The sequence below is a fragment of the Papio anubis genome, chromosome 13 (genome assembly GCF_008728515.1).
Source record: "Papio anubis isolate 15944 chromosome 13, Panubis1.0, whole genome shotgun sequence".
In the NCBI taxonomy this organism is placed as follows: domain Eukaryota; kingdom Metazoa; phylum Chordata; class Mammalia; order Primates; family Cercopithecidae; genus Papio; species Papio anubis.
Genome location: NC_044988.1, coordinates 20,201,186 through 20,220,941, shown reverse-complemented (window position 1 = coordinate 20,220,941; position 19,756 = coordinate 20,201,186). Strand labels below are relative to the sequence as shown.

The 19,756-nt window shown below is 37.1% G+C and overlaps 1 protein-coding gene across 9 annotated transcripts in view; it reads left to right on the top strand.

Annotated features, from left to right (window-relative positions):
• The window catches only part of VPS13A (vacuolar protein sorting 13 homolog A), a 256,982-nt gene that overhangs the window by 50,518 nt on the left and 186,708 nt on the right, over positions 1-19,756 (top strand). For all 9 annotated transcript variants that reach the window (XR_001895953.3, XR_004177826.1, XM_017949941.3 and 6 more), the window contains exons 14-17: positions 1,645-1,707; positions 2,181-2,313; positions 3,082-3,176; positions 3,795-3,937. Coding sequence is in view for 7 of the 9 variants with exons in the window: in XM_017949941.3 (XP_017805430.2) it covers positions 1,645-1,707; positions 2,181-2,313; positions 3,082-3,176; positions 3,795-3,937 (434 nt within the window). In the remaining 2 variants the exon portion in view is untranslated. The remainder of the gene's footprint in view (positions 1-1,644; positions 1,708-2,180; positions 2,314-3,081; positions 3,177-3,794; positions 3,938-19,756) is intronic.

The following is a 19,756-nucleotide window of genomic DNA, read 5'->3' as shown; positions in this document are numbered from 1 at the left end:
AAACTCATGATAAAACTTTAACCAATGAGGAGTTGCTTCTTATAGAAGAACAAATAAAGTGGTTTCTTGAGATGAAATATACTCCTGGTGAAGATGAGAACATTGTTGAAATGACAATTAGAAATTTACAGAAAATTAGTTGGTAAAGCAGCGGTGTGGTTTGAGAGGATTGACTTCAATTTTGAAGGAAATTCTGTAAGTAAAATGCTATCAAACAGCATTGTACGCTACAGAGAAATCATTTGTGAAGAGTCAATTGATGGGGCAAACTTCGGTTAAGAAATTGTAATAGCCACCCCAACCTTCAGCAGTCACCACCCTGATGAGTCAGCAGCTATCAACATTGAGGCAAGATCCTCCACCAGCAAAAGATTACAACTTATTGATGGCTCAGATGATTGTTAGCATTTTTTAGCAATAAAAATTTAGCAATAAATTTTTAAAGTATTTTAAAATTAAGGTATTTATTTTTTCTTAAGACAATGCCATTGTACCCTTAATAGATTACAATGTAGTATGAACATAACTTTTTTTTTTTTTTGAGACGGAGTCTCACTCGGTCGCCCAGGCTGGAGTGCAGTGGCTGGATCTCAGCTCACTGCAAGCTCCGCCTCCCGGGTTTACTCCATTCTCCTGCCTCAGCCTCCCGCGTAGCTGGGACTACAGGCGCCCGTCACTTCGCCCGGCTAGATTTTTGTATTTTTTAATAGAGACGGGGTTTCACCGTGTTAGCCAGGATGGTCTTGATCTCCTGACCTCGTGATCCACCCGTCTCGGCCTCCCAAAGTGCTGGGATTACAGGCTTGAGCCACTGCTCCCAGCCGAACATAACTTTTATATGCACTGGAAAACCAAAACATTTGTCTGACTCTTGCCTTACTGTGGTGGTCTGGAACTGAATCTGCAATATCTCTGAGGTATGCCTGTATCTTAATGATAACATACAGGCTGTACACGTAATATGAAGGATTTATGATTATATATCTATGTGTAGTTTTTTTTGGGACAGGGTCTCACTTTGTCACCCAGGTTGGAGTGCAGTGGCACCATGACCCCTCAGACTTAAGCTGTCCTCTCATCTCAGCCTCCTACGTAGCTGGGACTACAGGCATGTGCCACCATGTTTAGCTAATTTTTATATGTTTTGTAGAGGTTTTGCCATGTTGCCCAGGCTGGTCTGGAACTCCTGGGTTCAAGTGATTCGCCTGCCTCAGCCTCCCAGAGTGTTGGGAATACAGGCATGAGCCACTGTGCTTGGCCTTGTAATTATATTTTTAGTTGAAAATGTCGCTAATATGTTTACCCTTATCTGTAGTTTAAACCCAAATAAAATCATTTTAAACAATGCATGTACATATTTTAATATGTGTTTATTACTTGAAGAGTTTGGAACTCTTTTATGCATGATATGTATGATTTCATTTTTCAAAATATTACTCTCTAATTTACTAATTTCCATGCTGATATGTGTTCAAGCATTGCTTCCAAGAATTTAACATATGTATTATATTGATGAGTGTTCTGTTGTTTGCTTCCTATTATATCTTTTCTTTAGTGCAGCAGTTTGATAGATTATGTGCTTATTAAGTTATTTATGTAAAGTTATTTTTGTAAAGTTAACACATTTTTGTTTATATTTTTCAGGAGTTGGAAAAAACCTTGGATGTCCTTAATATAACTATAGCTAGACAGCAGGCAGAAGTTGAGGTAATTCTTGGCTTTTCAATTAGTAAAAATAATTTTAAATTCCATATAGATATGACAGATGTGATATTATTAATCTTGTACTGTAACATACTGTTTCCAAAAAATGGTTCAGTTTGATTTTTAGTATTGTAAGAAAATTATTTAATATTTTTTGGCACATCCATTTAAATCAGACAGCTTTCTATGGGAAAAAGTCTTTCTAAATAATTGGGCTTTTCGAATATTCAGTTATGAAGGTTAAAAGCCAATTTATTTTTTTTCAATCATCATTTCTTATAGGATGGTGGAAAAACTATGTGGTACTCCTAAATTCTTATGTTTGACTAATGTTGCAGTTACTGTGTTCTGTTGTTAATGTGTATATTGTTTACATTCATTTTGCTCAAGAAGATAAGTTCTCAGAATGTCTTGCTTATATTTTTTCACTTGCTAAAGGATAATATGTCATTTATTTGAAAATTTGTTCATTTTAGGTAAAGAAAGCTGGATACAAAATTTACAAAGAAGGAGTAAAAGATCCAGAGGATAATAAAGGGTGGTTTAGCTGGCTATGGTCTTGGTCAGAACAAAATACTAATGAACAACAACCAGATGTTAAACCTGGAAGTATGTCTATTTCATTTTACAGCATAATCACTGGGTGTCAAAATAAAGTTTTGCCATTTTTGCCTAATTAAAGTAAATAGACATTGAAGTATATTTATGTAATTATATATACAGTTATTACAAATAAAACTATTAAAACATTGAAAATGTATGTTAGTTTAAAAATAAAAAATAATTTAAAAAATCTTACTAGTGCTTACAGAAGAGCTTTATGCCCAGAGATTTAGTGAATGCATATAGCACAGTAATAAATAAATAAAAATTCCAAAGTGGTCTCCATTGTAAATTTTTATTAAAGTTGTTTCTTGGAAAGATTTTTGATTTTTAACTAACAGCTTAAGAGTATAGCTTTGGAGGTTTAGAGACTTAGGTACATGTTTTAGATCTATCACTTATTAGCAGTGTGTCTCTGGCACGTTATTTAAGTGCACTAAACCTCAGTTTTATCATCTATAACGTGGGAGGAAATTACAATATTAATACTACCTACTTTTTATACTAAATGTGTTGATTAGCACAGTGCTATTAATTGTCTAATATAGTTAGCCATTTTTGAGCTCTTGCTTAATAGAAATATCATAAATTAATGTTGCTAAACTTACATATTTAGTGGTTTATATTTTGGATAATTACTTGTAAAATTGCCAGCCCCATTCAAACATTCAGTGTTTAAAGTAAATTTCACATGCTGTTTATTAAAGGCAGATAAATTGTGTTAATTTTATTGTTTTTATTTAAGAACATAAAGCACTTCTTTATAATTTGTAGTTCTTGAAGAAATGTTGACACCTGAAGAAAAAGCTTTACTCTATGAAGCAATTGGCTATAGTGAAACAGCAGTTGATCCAACTTTGCCAAAAACAGTAAGATGTTTTCTTGCCTTATACCTTAGAATTTATTTATTTATTTAGAGATGGTGTCACTCTGTTGCCCAGGCTGGACTGCAGTGGTGTGATCTCTGCTGCCAGCCTTAACCTGGCCTCAAGCAATCCTCCCACCTCAGCCTCTTGAATAGCTGGAGTCACAGGCATGCGCCATCATGCTGGCTAATTTTTTTTTTGATAGAGAGAGGGTTTTGCCATGTTACTCAGGCTGGTTTTCAGCTTCTGAGCTCAAGCAATCCGCCTGCCTCGACTTCCCAAAATGCTGGGATTATAGGCGTGAACCACTGCGCCTGACCTTATGCTTTGGAATTTAATGTTACATATATCTATTTTTAATCCTTTCGAAAATATATGTTACTGACTTGTTCTGTGATCTTTTTTCTGGGTCTATAATTGCATTTATTTTCATTTCTAAGGTAGGGATAAATATTGTCTCTTCTTTTGGTGTTATTTTGATGATTCTTGAAGAGATAAAATGTTCTTAAAATATTTGGTGGTTTTTGAAATGAATGTACTATAAGAGTAAGATTATTTGTTGTGTTTTTATATATATATATATGTATATGTTTTCATTTTATTCTTCTGAATATACCTTAGTTTGAAGCCTTGAAGTTTTTTGTCCACTTGAAAAGTATGTCTGTTGTTCTAAGAGAAAATCATCAAAAACCTGAGCTGATAGATATTGTAATAGAAGAATTTAGCACCTTAATTGTGCAAAGACCAGGAGCGCAAGCAGTAAAGTAAGTATTAATTTATTTTCTTTTATCATATATCAAAAAACTTCACTGTGTTCTTAGACATTAGGTCACAATCCTAGTCTTTTGTAAAGAGCACTATAGTTTAATATATCCTTTTGTGGTTTCAGGAAACTTAGGGGTTTTTTTTAATTGTTAAAATAATACACGTTCAGTAGAAAACCACATTCCAGTGAAACACAGGGCATTAAAGAATAATACAAAAATGATCAGCAACTACATCCCACAAAAAGAAACAGTATTAACAATGTGGTTTTTATCTGAGAGTGTTTAGTTTTATTTTTTTTAAATAGCTTTGAGATGTAATTCACATACCCTGCAATTCATTTAAGGCATATGATTCGTTGATTTTTCACAACTGTATTATATAGTAATTTCACATTGGTATATTCACAAAGTTGCACAACCACCACCACTGTATTAGTCCATTTTCATGCTGCTAATGAAGACATACCCAAGACTGGGAAGAAAAAGAGGTTTAATTGGGCCAATAGCTCCACATGGCTGGGGAGGCCTCAGAATCATGGCGGGAGGCCTCTTCCATGGTGGCGGCAAGAGAAAATGAGGAAGATGCAAAAGCGGAAACCCCTGCTGAAACCATCAGATCTCATGAGACTTATTCACTACCATGACAACAGTATGGGGAAGCCACCCCCATGATTCAGATTACCTCCCACCAGGTCCCTCCCACAACACATGGGAATTATAGGAGTATAATTCAAGGTGAGATTTGGGTGGGGACACAGAGCCAAGCCATATCAACTACTGTCTAATTCCAGAACTTTATTTATTTTTTTTGAGACAGGGTTTCACTGTGTTGCCCAGGCTGGAGTATGGTGTCAGGATCTTGGCTCACTGCAATCTCTGCTTCCTGGGCTCAGGCTAATCTCCAGCTTCAGCCTCCTGAGTAGCCGTGACTACAGGCGTGAGCCACCAACACCTTGCTAATTTTTGGAATTTTTGTAGAGATGGGGTTTCACCATGTTGTCCAGGCTGGTCTAGAGCTTGTTGGCTCAAAGTAGTTCACCAGCCTCAGCCTCTTGAAGTGCTGGAATTACAGGTGCGAGCCTGGCTCATTCCAGAATATTTTAACAACTCCCAAAGAAACCCTGTAACCATTAGCAGTCACTCCCAAGTGCCCCCTTACCCAGCCCCTGGCAACAACTAATTTACTTTCTATTTGACAGGATTTGTCCATTTTGGACAATTCATATGAATGTAGTCATACATATGTGGTCTTTTCTGTTTGGCTTTTTTCACTTAGCGTGACATTTTCAAGGTTCATCCTGTTGTAGCATGAATTAGTACATTGTTTTTGTTGCCTAATAATCTCTATTATGGATATGTCACATTGTGTTTATCGATTTAACTGTTGAGGATATTTAGATTGTTCCTTTTTGGCTATTCTGAGTATTGCAGCTACGAATACTCATGAGTAATATTTTCTTTGGAGGTGGGTTTTAAATTTCTTGGGTGTATACCTGGGGTGGAATTGCTGTCTCATATGCTAATTCTATTTAACCTTTTGAGGAACTTCCAGACTGTTTCCTAAAGCAGCCTCACCATTTTACATTTCCATGAACAGTGTATGATGTTTCCAATTTCTTCATATCTTCATCAGTATTTGTTATTATCTGTTCTTTTGATTACAGCATGAAATGGTATCTCACTGTGGTTTTGATTTCCTTTTTCCTGATGGCTAAGGATTTTGAGCTTTTTTTGTGTGTGTGCTTATTGGCCACGTTATGTGCATGTCTTCTTTGGAGAAATGTCTATTAAATTTATTTTCCTATTTTATATTGGGTTGTCTTTTTATTTTTGAGTTGCAAGAGTTCTTTATATATTCTTGATACAAATCTCTTATTAGATAAACAATTTTCAGTTATTTTCTCCCACTGTTTTCTTTTTATTTTTCTTAATGGTGAAGTCAAATTTATATTTTCTTTTTTTACACATGCTTTTCATTATACCTCAGAAATCTTTGCCTACTCTAGTGGTACAAATATATACTCCTATATATTCTTGTAAGAATTTTATACTATTTCCTCTCAAATGTAGGGTTATGATCCATTTTGAGTTAATGTTATTGGATGGTGTGAGGTGGGGGGGGGGGAGGTTCAGCTTCATTCTTTTTCGTGAGATTATTCAGTTGTCCTAGCACCATTTGTTGAAAAAGCTATTCTTTCCCCATTGAATGATCTTGGCAGCCTTGTCAAAATTTATGAGTTGATCATAAATGTAAGGATTTATTTCTAGATTCTTAATTCTAATCCCATTGATCTATATGTCTAGCCTTATGTCGGTACCCTGCTGTCTTAATTATGGTGGCTTTATAGTAGAACTTGTAACCAGGAAGTATGACTCTTCCAGTATTTTTTGTTTTAGCTGTCCTGATTTCCTTAAACTTCTGTATAAATTTTAAGATTGTTGTCCATTTCTGCAAAAATATAAGCTTAGATTTGATAAAGATTGCATTGAATTTTGTGGATCAATTTTGGGTGTACTGAACAAATTATTCAGCACAAATTGTTCAACTACTCATCTAAACAATATTAAGTCTTCCAATCCATGCCCATTGGATGTCTTTTCATTTATTTAGATATTTTAAAAATTTGAACAATGTTTTGTAGTTTTCAGATACAGTACACCTCTTATGTTAAATTTATTTGCAAGTATTTTATTGTTTTTGATAGTATTATAAAAGAATTGTTTCCTTAATTTCATTTTGGATTATTGTATGTGTATAGACATACAATTGAGTTTTGTATACTGCACTTGTACCCTGCAACCTTGATGAACTTATTTCATTAGTTCCACGAGTTTTTTTTAGTTGATTCCTTAGGATTTTTTATATACATGATCGTATAATCTGCAAATATAGTTTTACTTCTTCCATTCCAGTGTGGATGCCCTTTCTTTTATTTTCTTGCCTAATTGCCCTGGCTAGAACCTCCAGTAGTATTTTAAATAGAAATGATGAGAGTGGGCTTCTCTTCTTGTTTCTGTTCTTAGAAGGAAGTGTTCATCCTTTTACCATTATGATGTTAGATGTGAGTTAGGTGTGGTCTGCATCATTTTACAATCCCACCAGCAATATACATGGATTCATAGTTTTCCAAAGCATTCCAACACTTGTTATTTTCTGGTTTTTTTGTTTTTTTTAATTTTTATTTTAAAGTGTAGCCATCCTTATGGGTGTTAAGTATAGTATCATATTGTGGTTTTGATTTGAATTTCTTTAATGACTAATGATGTTGAGCATCTTTTCATGTGGATATTGGCCCTTAATGTAAGTTCATTGGGTCTATTTTTAAATATTTTTCATTTGTTGTTGAGTTGTAAGAATTCTTTTGTATTCTGGATACTAACCTTTCACCAGGTACATGATTGCAAATATTTCCTTCTATTCTTTATTTTGTTGTTTCACTTCATTGACACTGTTCTTTGATGTACAAAAGTTTTTACTTTTGAAGCTCACTTTATCTGGTTTTATATTTTGTTGTTCACACTTTTAATGTCTTATCTCAGAAGGTTCACCTAAGCCAAGGTTGTGAAAGTCTACTCCAATATTTTCTTCTAAGAGTTTTATACTTCTGTCTCTTACATATAAGTTTATGACCTGTGTCGAGTTAATTTTTGTAAATAGCATAAGGCATCGGTACAACTCATTTAATTTGCATGTGGATATCCCGGTGTCCCCTCACACTTGTTGAAGACACTGTTCTTTCCTCAATGAACACTCCTGGTACCATTGTTGAAAATCAATTAGCCATAGATGTATGACTTTATTTTTGGACTTCAATTCTATCTCATTTTTATTCTAGACTTTCACTGTGATTATTATTATACCAATATTGTACTGTTTTGATGACTGCAGATTTTTAGTAAGTTTTGAAATTGGGAAGTGTCTTCCTTATTTTGTTCTACTCTTTCAAGAATGTTTTAGCTGTTTAAGGGTTGCTTGCAAGAGCTTATGAATTTGAGGATTCACTTTTCCATTTCTGAAAAGTATCTCTTTGAAATTTGATAGCGATTGCATTCAGTATGTAGATTGCTTTTGGTAGTCTTGCCATAATAACAATATTAAGTCTTCTGTGAACATAGGATATCTTTCCATTTAAATAAATGCTAAATAGATGCTTTTTCTGTTTTTATGAAGAATTTCAGAAGGATTGTTATTAATCTTTAAATATTTTGTAGAATTCACTTCACAAAATGAAGCCATTTTATCCTTGTATTAGTCTGTTTCATGCTCCTAATAAAGAGATACCTGAGACTGGTAATTTATAAAGGAGAGAGGTTTAATTGACTCATAGTTCGGTATCGCTGGGGCAGCCTCACAGTCATGGCAGAAGGCAAATGAGGAGCAAAGTCATGTCTCACATGGAGGCAGGCAAGAGAGCTTGTGCAGGGGAGCTCCCTTTATAAAACCATCACACCTCGTGAGACTTATTCACTATCATGAGAACAGCACCGGAAAGACCTACCCTCTTGATTCAGTTGCCTCCCATCAGATCTCTCCCACGACATGGGGAAATTATGGGAGCTAAAATTCAAGATGAGATTTGGGTGGGGACACAGCCAAACCGTGTCAGCTGAATTCTTCTTTCTTGAGAGTTTTTGATTACTGATTTACTGCAAACTAGTTATAGGTTTTACTATAAGTAAGTTTAAAAGGTTATAGTAAGTTTTACTATACTAAAGTTTATTGTAAAGTTTTACTGATAGTTTATAGGTTTATAAGTAGGATCTGTAAGTTACAGTAATTTTACTATAGGTTTTTAAGGTTATAGAAAGGTTTTACTTCCTATTAGTTATCTGATTTTCTATTTCTTCTTAAGGCAGTTTTTGTAATTTGTATATTTCTAGGAATTTGTTCATTTCTTTGTTTTGCTGGTACTATTTTTTTGCAGTATTTGTTTGTAGTACTTTTTATTCTTCTATGGTGTGTCATAATGCCTCCACTTTCATTTCTAGTTATAGATATTTGCATCTTTAGTGTTTTTTTTGTCCTATTTTAGGTAAAGGTTTGTTAAGTATGTTGTCCTTTTCAAAGTGGCAACTTTGATTTTTTTCATTCTCTCTGATGTTTTTGTTTTATCTATTTAATTTGTCTCCACTCTGATATGTATTATTTTATTCATACTGTGAGCTTTGGGTTTAATTTGCTCTTCTCTTTGTAGTTCCTTTTTTTTATTATTATTATACTTTAAGTTCTAGGGTACATGTGCACAACGTGCAGGTTTGTTACATATGTATACATGAGCCATGTTGGTGTGCTGCACCCATTAACTCATCATTTACATTAGGTATATCTACTAATGCTATCCCTCCTCCCTTCCCCCTCCCCACAATAGGCCCCGGTGTGTGATGTTCCTCTTCCTGTGTCCAAGTGATCTCATTGTTCAATTCCCACCTATGAGTGAGAACATGCGGTATTTGGTTTTCTGTTCTTGCGATAGTTTGCTAAGAATGATGGTTTCCAGCTGCATCCATGTCCCTACAAAGGACATGAACTCATCCTTTTTTATGGCTGCATAGTATTCCATGGTGTATGTGTGCCACATTTTCTTAATCCAGTCTGTCACTGATGGATATTTGGGTTGATTCCAAGTCTTTGCTATTGTGAGTAGTGCCGCGATAAACATATGTGTGCATGTGTCTTTATAGCAGCATGACTGATAATCCTTTGGGTATATACCCAGTAATGGGATGGCTGGATCAAATGGTATTTCTAGTTCTAGATCCTTGAGGAATTGCCACACTGTTTTCCACAATGGTTGAACTAGTTTACAGTCCCACTAACAGTGTAAAAGTGTTCCTATTTCTCCATATCCTCTCCAGCACCTGTTGTTTCCTGATTTATTAATGATTGCCATTCTAACAGGTGTGAGATGGTATCTCATTGTGGTTTTGATTTGCATTTCTCTGATGGTGAGTGATGATGAGCATTTTTTCATGTGTCTGTTGGCTATATGAATGTCTTCTTTTGAGAAGTGTCTGTTCATATCCTTTGCCCACTTTTTGATGGGGTTGTTTGTTGTTTTCTTGTAAATTTGATTGAGTTCTTTATAGGTTCTGGGTATTAGCCCTTTGTCAGATGAGTAGATTGCAAAAATTTTCTCCCATTCTGTAGGTTGCCTGTTCACTCTGATAGTAGTTTCTTTAGCTGTGCAGAAGCTCTTTAGTTTAATTAGATCCCATTTGTGAATTTTGGCTTTTGTTGCTGTTGCTTTTGGTGTTTTAGACATGAAGTCCTTGCCCATGCCTATGTCCTGAATGGTATTACCTAGGTTTTCTTCTAGGGTTTTTATGGTTTTAGGTCTAACATTTAAGTCTCTAATCCATCTTGAATTAATTTTCGTGTAAGGAGTAAGGAAAGGATCCAGTTTCAGCTTTCTACCTATGGCTAGCCAATTTTCCCAGCACCATTTATTAAATAGGGAATCCTTTCCCCATTTCTTGCTTTTGTCAGGTTTGTCAAAGATCAGATGGCTGTAGATGTGTGGTATTATTTCTGAGGGCTCTGTTCTGCTCCATTGGTCTGTATCTCTGTTTTGGTACCAGTACCATGCTGTTTTGGTTACTGTAGCCTTGTAGTATAGTTTGAAGTCAGGTAATGTGATGCCTCCAGCTTTGCTCTTTTGGCTTAGGGATTGTCTTGGCAGTGCAGGCTCTTTTTTGGTTCCATATGAACTTTAAAGCAGTTTTTTTCCAATTCTGTGAAGAAAGTCATTGGTAGCTTAATGGGAATGGCATTGAATCTATAAATTACCTTGGGCAGTATGGCCATTTTCACAATATTGATTCTTCCTATCCATGAGCATGGTATGTTCTTCCATTTGTTTGTGTCCTCTTTAATTTCACTGAGCAGTGGTTTGTAGTTCTCCTTGAAGAGGTCCTTTACATCCCTTGTAAGTTGGATTCCTAGGTATTTTATTCTCTTTGAAGCCATTGTGAATGGGAGTTCATTCATGATTTGGCTCTCTGTTTGTCTGTTACTGGTGTATAAGAATGCTTGTGATTTTTGCACATTGATTTTGTATCCTGAGACTTTGCTGAAGTTGCTTATCAGCTTAAGGAGATTTTGGGCTGAGACAATGGGGTTTTCTAAATATACAATTGTGTCATCTGCAAACAGGGACAATTTGACTTCTTCTTTTCCTAACTGAATACCCTTTATTTCTTTCTCTTGCCTTATTGCCCTAGCCAGAACTTCCAACACTGTGTTGAATAGGAGTGGTGAGAGAGGGCATCCCTATCTTGTGCCAGTTTTCAAAGGAAATGCTTCCAGTTTTTGCCCATTCAGTATAATATTGGCTGTGGGTTTGTCATAAATAACTCTCATTATTTTGAGATACGTTCTATCAATACCGAATTTATGGAGAGTTTTTAGCATGAAGGGCTGTTGAATTTTGTCAAAGGCCTTTTCTGCATCTATTGAGATAATCATGTGGTTTTTGTCTTTGGTTCTGTTTATATGCTGGATTACATTTATTGATTTGTGTATATGTTGAACCAGCCTTGCATCCCAGGAATGAAGCCCACTTGATCATGGTGGATAAGCTTTTTGATGTGCTGCTGGATTCGGTTTGCCAGTATTTTATTGAGGATTTTTGCATCAATGTTCATCAGGGATATTGGTCTAAAATTCTCTTTTTTTATTGTATCTCTGCCAGGCTTTGGTATCAGGATGACATTGGCCTCGTAAAATGAGTTAGGGAGGATTTCCTCTTTTTCTATTGATTGGAATAGTTTCAGAAGGAATGGTACCAACTCCTTGTACCTCTGGTAGAATTTGGCTGTGAATCTGTCTGGTCTTGGACTTTCTTTGGTTGGTAGGCTATTAATTATTGCCTCAATTTCAGAGCCTGCTATTGGTCTATTCAGGGATTCAGCTTCTTCCTGGTTTAGTCTTGGGAGAGTGTATGTGTCCAGGAAATTATCCATTTCTTCTAGGTTTTCTAGTTTATTTGCGTAGAGGTGTTTATAGTATTCTCTGATGGTAGTTTGTATTTCTGTGGGGTCGGTGGTGATATCCCCTTTATCATTTTTATTGCGTCTATTTGTTTCTTCTCTCTTTTCTTCTTTATTAGTCTTGCTAGTGGTCTATCAATTTTGTTGATCTTTTCAAAAAACCAGCTCCTGGATTCATTGATTTTTTTGGAAGGTTTTTTGTGTGTCTATCTCCTTCAGTTCTGCTCTGATCTTAGTTATTTCTTGCCTTCTGCTAGCTTTTGAATGTGTTTGCTCTTTCTTCTCTAGTTCTTTTAATTGTGATGTTAGGCTGTCAATTTTAGATCTTTCCAGTTTTCTCTTGTGGACATTTAGTGCTATAAATTTCCCTCTACACGCTGCTTTAAATGTGTCTCAGAGATTCTGGTATGTTATATCTTTGTTCTCATGGATTCCAAAGAACATCTTTATTTCTGCCTTCGTTTCATTATGTACCCAGTAGTCATTCAGGAGCTGGTTGTTCAGTTTCCATGTAGTTGAGCGGTTTTGATTGAGTTTCTTAGTCCTGAGTTCTAGTTTGATTGCACTGTGGTCTGAGAGAGTTTGTTATAATTTCTGTTCTTTTACATTTGCTGAGGAGTGCTTTACTCCTCAGTAACTTTGGGATAAGTGTGATGTGGTGCTGAGAAGAATGTATATTCTGTTGATTTGGGGTGGAGAGTTCTGTAGATGTCTATTAGTCCACTTGGTGCAGAGTTGAGTTCAATTCCTGGATATCCTTGTTGACTTTATGTCTCATTGATCTGTCTCATGTTGACAATGGGGTGTTAAAGTCTCCCATTATTATTGTATGGGAGTCTAAGTCTCTTTGTAAGTCTCTAAGGACTTGCTTTATGAATCTGGGTGCTCCTGTATTGGGTGCATATATATTTAGGATAGTTAGCTCTTCCTGATGAATTGATCCCTTTACCATTATGTAATGGCCTTCTTTGTCTCTTTTGATCTTTGATGGTTTAAAGTCCGTTTTATCAGAGACTAGGATTGCAACCACTGCTTTTTTTTGCTTTCCATTTGCTTGGTAGATCTTCCTCCATCCCTTTATTTTGAGCCTATGTGTGTCTCTGCATGTGAGATGGGTCTCCTGAATACAGCAAACTGATGTGTCTTGACTCTTTATCCAATTTGCCAGTCTGTGTCTTTCAATTGGACCATTTAGTCCATTTACATTTAAGGTTAATATTGTTATGTGTGAACTTGATCCTGTCATTATGATGTTAGCTGGTTATTTTGCTCGCTAGTTGATTGAGTTTCTTCCTAGCATCGATGGACTTTACATTTTGACATGTTTTTGCAATGGCTGGTACCTGTTGTTCCTTTCCATGTTTAGTGCTTCCTTCAGGATCTCTTGTAGGGCAGGCCTGGTGGTGTCAAAATATTGAAGCATTTGCTTGTCCGTATAAGGTTTTATTTCTCTTTCACTTATGAAACTTAGTTTGACTGGATGTGAAATTCTGGGTTGAAAATTCTTTAAGAATGTTGAATATTGGCCCCCACTCTCTTCTGGCTTGGAGAGTTTCTGCCGAGAGATCTGCTATTAGTCTGATGGGCTTCCCTTTGTGGGTAAGCCGACCTTTCTCTCTGACTGCCCTTAACATTTTTCCTTCATTTCAACTTTGGTGAATCTGAGAATTATGTGTCTTGGAGTTACTCTTCTCGAGGAATATCTTTGTGGTGTTCTCTGTATTTCCTGAATTTGAATGTTGGCCTGCCTTGCTAGGTTGGGGAAGTTCTCCTGGATGATATCCTGCAGAGTGTTTTCCAACTTGGTTCCATTTTCCCCATCACTTTCAGGCACACCAATCAGACATAGATTTGGTCTTTTCATGTAATCCCATATTTTTTGGAAGCTTTGTTCATTTCTTGTTACTCTTTTTTCTCTACACTTCTCGCTTCATTTCATTCATTTGATCTTCAGTCACTGATAGTCTTTCTTCCAGATGATCGAGTCGGTTGCTGAAGCTTGTACATTTGTCATGTAGTTCTCGTGTTATGGTTTTCATCTCTATCAGTTTTTTTAAGGACTTCTCTACATTGGTTATTCTAGTTAGCCGTTTGTCAAATCTTTTTTCATGACTTTTAGTTTCTTTGCACTGGTTACATCGTTCCTCCTTTAGCTCTGAAAAGTTTGATCGACTGAAGCCTTCTTCTCTCGACCTATCAAAGTCATTCTCCGTCCAGTTTGTTGTGTTGCTGGCGATGAGCTGCGTTCCTTTGGAGGGGGAGATGTGCTCTGATTTTTTGAATTTCCAGCTTTTCTGCACAGCTTTTTCCCCATCTTTGTGGTTTTATCTGCCTTTGGTCTTTGATGATGTTGATGTACTGATGGGGTTTTGGGGTGGGTGTCCTTTCTGTTTGTTAGTTTTCCTTCTAACAATCAGGACTCTCAGCTGCAGGTCTGTTGGAGTTTGCTTGAGGTCCACTCCAGGACCTGTTTGCCTGGGTATCAGCAGCGGAGGCTGCAGAAGATAGGATATTGCTGAACAGCGAGTGTTGCTGTCTGATTCTTCCTCTGGAAGCTTCGTCTCAGGGGTGTACCCCCCGTATGAGGTGTGAGGTGTCGATCTGCACCTAGTGGGGGATGTCTCCCAGTTAGGCAACTCAAGGGTCAGGGACCCACTTGAGCAGGCAGTCTGTCCATTCTCATATCTCAACCTCCATGCTGGGAGATCCACTGTTCTCTTCAAAGCTGTCAGATGGGGGTATTTACCTCTGCCGAGGTTTCTACTGTTTTTCGTTTAGCTATGACCTGTCCCCAGAGGAGGAGTCTATAGAGGCAGGCCAGCCTCCTTGAGCTATGGTGGGCTCAACCCAATTCGAGCTTCCCAGGGGCTTTGTTTACCTACTTAAGCCTCAGCAATGGCGGGCGCCCCCCCACAGCCTCGCTGCCACCTTGCAGTTAGATCTCATACTGCTGTTCTGGCAATGAGGGAGGCTCCGTCGGCGTGGGGCCCTCTGGGCCAGGTGTGGGATATAATCTCCTGGTGTGCCGTTTGCTAAGACCCTTGGTAAAGCATAGTATTAGGGTTGGAGTTACCCACCCTAATACTAGGGTGGTATTAGGGTGGGATTTTCCAGGTGTTGTGTGTCTCAATTTCCTTTGGCTAGGAAAAGGATTCCCAATTCCCTTCCCCCTTGTGCTTCCCAGGTGAGGCGGTGCTTCCTCCACTTCAGCTCTCACTGGTTGGGCTGCACCCTTGGACCAGCGCCAACTGTCCGACACGACACGCCCCAGTGAGATGAACCCGGTACCTCAGTTGAAAATGCAGAAATCACCTGTCTTCTGTGTTGCTCATGCTGGGAGCTGGAGGCTGGAGCTGTTCCTATTCGGCCATCTTGGGCATGTCCCCCGGCTCTTTGTAGTTCTTCAAAGTGTAAAGTGAAGTTTTTGGTTTGATAGTCTTTCTTTTTTAATGTAGGCATTTGCAGACAAAAATTTCCCTATGAAAACTGCTTTGGATACATCTTGTATGTTTTGTAATATTGTGTTTGATTTGCATCCATTTCAACATATTTTCTGATTTCTGTTGTGTTTTTTTTTTTTTTTTTTTTAACCTGTTCCTTCTTTAAGCGTGTTTAATTTCCACATAATTGTGAATGTTTCAGTTTTTCTTCTGTTCAGTTCTAATTTGATTCCATTATGGTTGGAGAAGATGCTTGGTGTATTTTCTTGTTAAACTTATTGTGATTTGTTTTGTGACCTAATGTTTGTTCTGTCCTGGAGAATGTTCCATGTGCTTGCACTTGAGAAGAATGTATCTTGCTGTTGTTGGGTAGAGTAGTCCATATTTGTCTGTTACATGTGGTTGGTTTATAATGTTGTTTGGGTTCTCTATTACTTGATTGTTCCTCTGCCTAAATGTTCCTCATTTAATGGAAGTGGGAGCTTGAAATTTCTAAGTGTTATTGTGAGCTATTTCTCCCTTTAATTCTTTCAAGGTGTGATTCATATATTTTGGGAACTTTGTTTGGTGTATACATGTTTGTAATTATTGTATCTTTGATGAATTGAGCCTCTTAATCAAAATATAATGACCTTTTTTTTCTTGTCACAGTTTTCTATTGAAAGATATTTAAGTTAATTAATTCATTTAGATACAGGGTCTTGCTTTGCCACCCAGGCTTGAGTGCAATGGTGTAGTCATAGCCTTACTGCAGCCTTGAATTCCTGGGCTCAAGTGATCTTCCCACCACAGCCTCTCGAGTAGCTGGGATTAAAGGTGTGAGCCACCATACCTGGCTAAAGATTATTTTATATGTTAGTATAACCACCCAGCTCTCTTTTGGTTACGAGTTACATGCAATATCTTTTTTCATCATTTCACTTTCAACCCGTATGTGTCTTTGGCTGTAAAATGTGTCTCTTTAAGGCAGTATGCCTATGGTCCCTGACTTAGGCTAGGTATATTAAATACATTTTTGACTTGGAATATTTTTGATGGGTTTATTGGGAAATAATGAGTCATAAGTTGAGGAGCATCTGTATTGTTGTATCATGTTTTTTTTCATCCAATCTGCCAGTCTCTGTCTTTCCTTTGATTAGTTTAATTTTGTTTACATTTAACGTGTTTACTGGTAGGCAAGAAGTTCTGCCATTTTGCTATTTGTTTATTGTATGTCTTATACCTTCTGTCCCTTCAATTCCTCAATACTGTCTTCTTTTTTTTCTTTTTTTCTTTGAGACGGAGTCTGGCTCTGTCACCCAGGCTGGAGTGCAGTGGCCGGATCTCGGCTCACTGCAAGCTCCACCTCCCAGGTTCACGCCATTCTCCTGCCTCAGCCTCCTGAGTAGCTGGGACTACAGGCACCCGCCACCTCGCCCGGCTAGTTTTTTGTATTTTTTTTTAAGAGAGACGGGGTTTCACCGTCAATACTGTCTTCTTAGTGTTTGTTATTTTTTTTGAGTATATATTTCTATTTCTTCCTCATTTCTTTTTCCAAACATATTTTAGTCATTTTGTTCAGGGCTACCGTAGGGATTACAATTAACATTCCGAATTTAAGACAGTCAAATTTGAATTGACACTAACTTAACTTTAATAGTGTATAAAAACTCTACTCTTATGCAGCTCCATTCTTCATCTTTATGTTATCATTTTCACAAATTACTGTTTTACATACATGTATTCATTAGCCTAGGTTTATATTTATTTTTATGTGTTTGTCTTTAAATCATAGAGGAATTAAAAAGAGGAGTTAAAAACCAAAAATGCAATTACTGGCTTTTTTCTTTGCTTATGTAGTTAGCATTACAAGGGTTTTTTATTTATTTGTATGGCTTCAAATTACTATCGAGTATCCTCTCATTGCAGCCTTTAGGACTCCCTTTAGCCTTTCTTGTGGGGCAAGTCTACTAATGACAGACTCAGTTTTTGTTCATCTGGAAATGTGTTCATTTTTCCTTCATTTTAGAAGGATAGTTTTGTGATATATAGATTTCTTGGTTGACTTTTTTTTTTTTTCATTTAGCACTTTAAGTACATGATCTTGCTGCCATTTGGACTGCATAGTTTCTGAGGAGAAATTAGCTGTTAATCTATTAAGTATCTCATATATGTGATGAGTTGCTTCTCTCTTGCTGCTTTCAAGGTTTTCCTTTTTTGGCTTTTGACAGTTGGGTTATAATATGTCTCCGTGTGAGTCTCTGAGTTTATCCTAATTGGAGGTCTTTGAGCTTCTCGGATTTATAAATTTGTGTTCTTTATCAAATTTGAGAAGTTTCTGGCCATTACTTCTCGCAGTATTTTTAATATCTTTTCTTTTTCTCATGTCCTTCGGAGAGTCCCGTAGTGTATATGTTGTTCCACTTGATGGTCTCCCACTTTAGGCACTGTTCATTGTTCTTCATTATTCTTTATGCTCCTCAGACTCAGTCATTTCAGTGTCCTATATTCAAGTTTGATGGTTCTTTCTTTGGGCTGCTTACATCCTCTGTTAAACCTCTCTGCAGATGGTTCCCAAATCATGATTGTTTAGCTTACGATTTTTTGATTTTAGAATGGTGCAAAAGTGATCCATATTTAGTAGACATCTTACTTTGAGTATCCATACAACCTTTGTTTTTCACTTTTCAGTACAGTACTGAATAAATTCCATAAGCTATTTAACATTTTATTGTAAAATAGGCCTTGTGTTAGATGATTTTTCCCAACTGTAGGCTAATATAACTATTCTGAGTACATTTAAGGTAGGGTAGGCTAGGCTATGATGCTTGGTAGGCTAGGTGTGTCAAGTGCATTTTAAACTTATGACATATTCAACTTACAATGATTTTATTGGGACATTACCCCATTATAAATCAAGGAACATCTGTAGTGAATTTTCATATTGGCTGTTGTACTTTCCACCTTCAAAATTTCTATTTGGTTCTTTGTAATAATTTCTGTTGATTTATATTCTGCGCTCAAATGTTGTTTTCCTGGTTTTCTTTAGTTTTTGAGTGTAAGACAGCTTATTTAACATGTTGGCTTAGTGAACATAATGTCTAGTCTTCTCTTTTCTGTGTATGCTTTGTACATTTTCTGTTTAAAACTTGATGTTTTGAGTGGTATAATGTGGTAACTGTGGAGATTAGATTTCCCCCCCTCCGTGGTTTGTTGTTGATTGTTGAAGATGTAGTTTTCCATTTGTCTACCTACTGTAGTGGGTAGAATTGTGTCATCCAAAACAGTATGTCAATTTCTAATTCCCAGTACCTGCAAATACAGCCTTATTTGGAAATAGTCTTTGCAGATGTAATCAAGTTAAAATTAGTTCATGCTGTATTAGTGTTTGCTCTAACTGAATGATGTGTGCTCTTCAAAGAAAAGAGAAATTTGGACACAGACTCGGAAAATAAGACAGACTAGAGAAGACAATTTGAAGATAGACATAAAGAGGAGAATGCCGTGTGACGATATCTTCTTAGCTGCACCCATATTAATGTAGATTTTCTGTAATGTGGTGTGGGGATTAGAGGTGGAAGATGGTCATAGCTCAGATGCCACAAGCTCTCCCTGTTCTTATCAAATTTCAGCAGATTTTTGTTTGTTTGTTTTGAGATGGAGTGTACTCTGTCGCCAGGCTGGAGTGCAGTGGCACAATCTCGGCTCACTCTGCCTCCTGAGTTCAAGAGATTCTCCTGCCTCAGGTTCCTGAGTAGCTGGGATTACAGGCAGGTACCACCACTCCCAGCTAATTTTTGTATTTTTAGTAGAGACGGAGTTACACCATGTTGGCCAGGATGGTCTCGATCTCTTGACCTCGTGATCCCCTTGCCTCGGCCTCCCAAAGTGCTGAGATTACAGGCGTGAGCCACTGTGCCCAGCCTAGATTTTCTTGAATAAAAGTTTTTCTGTTTGCTGTATGCCCTTAGATCAATTTCCAGAGATTTTATAATTTTCACTTGTTCTTTCCCTGTTTGGTTTGCTGGGGAGAAGAGTTGCTGAGCTCCTCACATAGTCATTCTCGAAGTCCTGCCTCATCCTTGGTTTTTAAATGTTTATTTTATTGTTTTATTTTTTTGAGACAGAATCTTACTCTGTTGCCCAGGCTGGAGGGCAGTGACATGACCTCGGCTCACTGCAACCTCCACCTCCCTGGTTCAAGCGATTTTCCTGCCTCAGCCTCCTGAGTAGCTGGGACTACAGGCAAACGCCCCCACGCCTGGCTAACTTTTGTATTTTTAGTAGAGACGGGGTTTCACCATGTTGGCCAGTTTGGTCTCGAACTCTTGACCTCAAGTTATCCGCCTGTTTCAACCTCCCAAAACGCTTTGATTATGGCTGTGAGCCACATGTCTGGTCTTTAAAT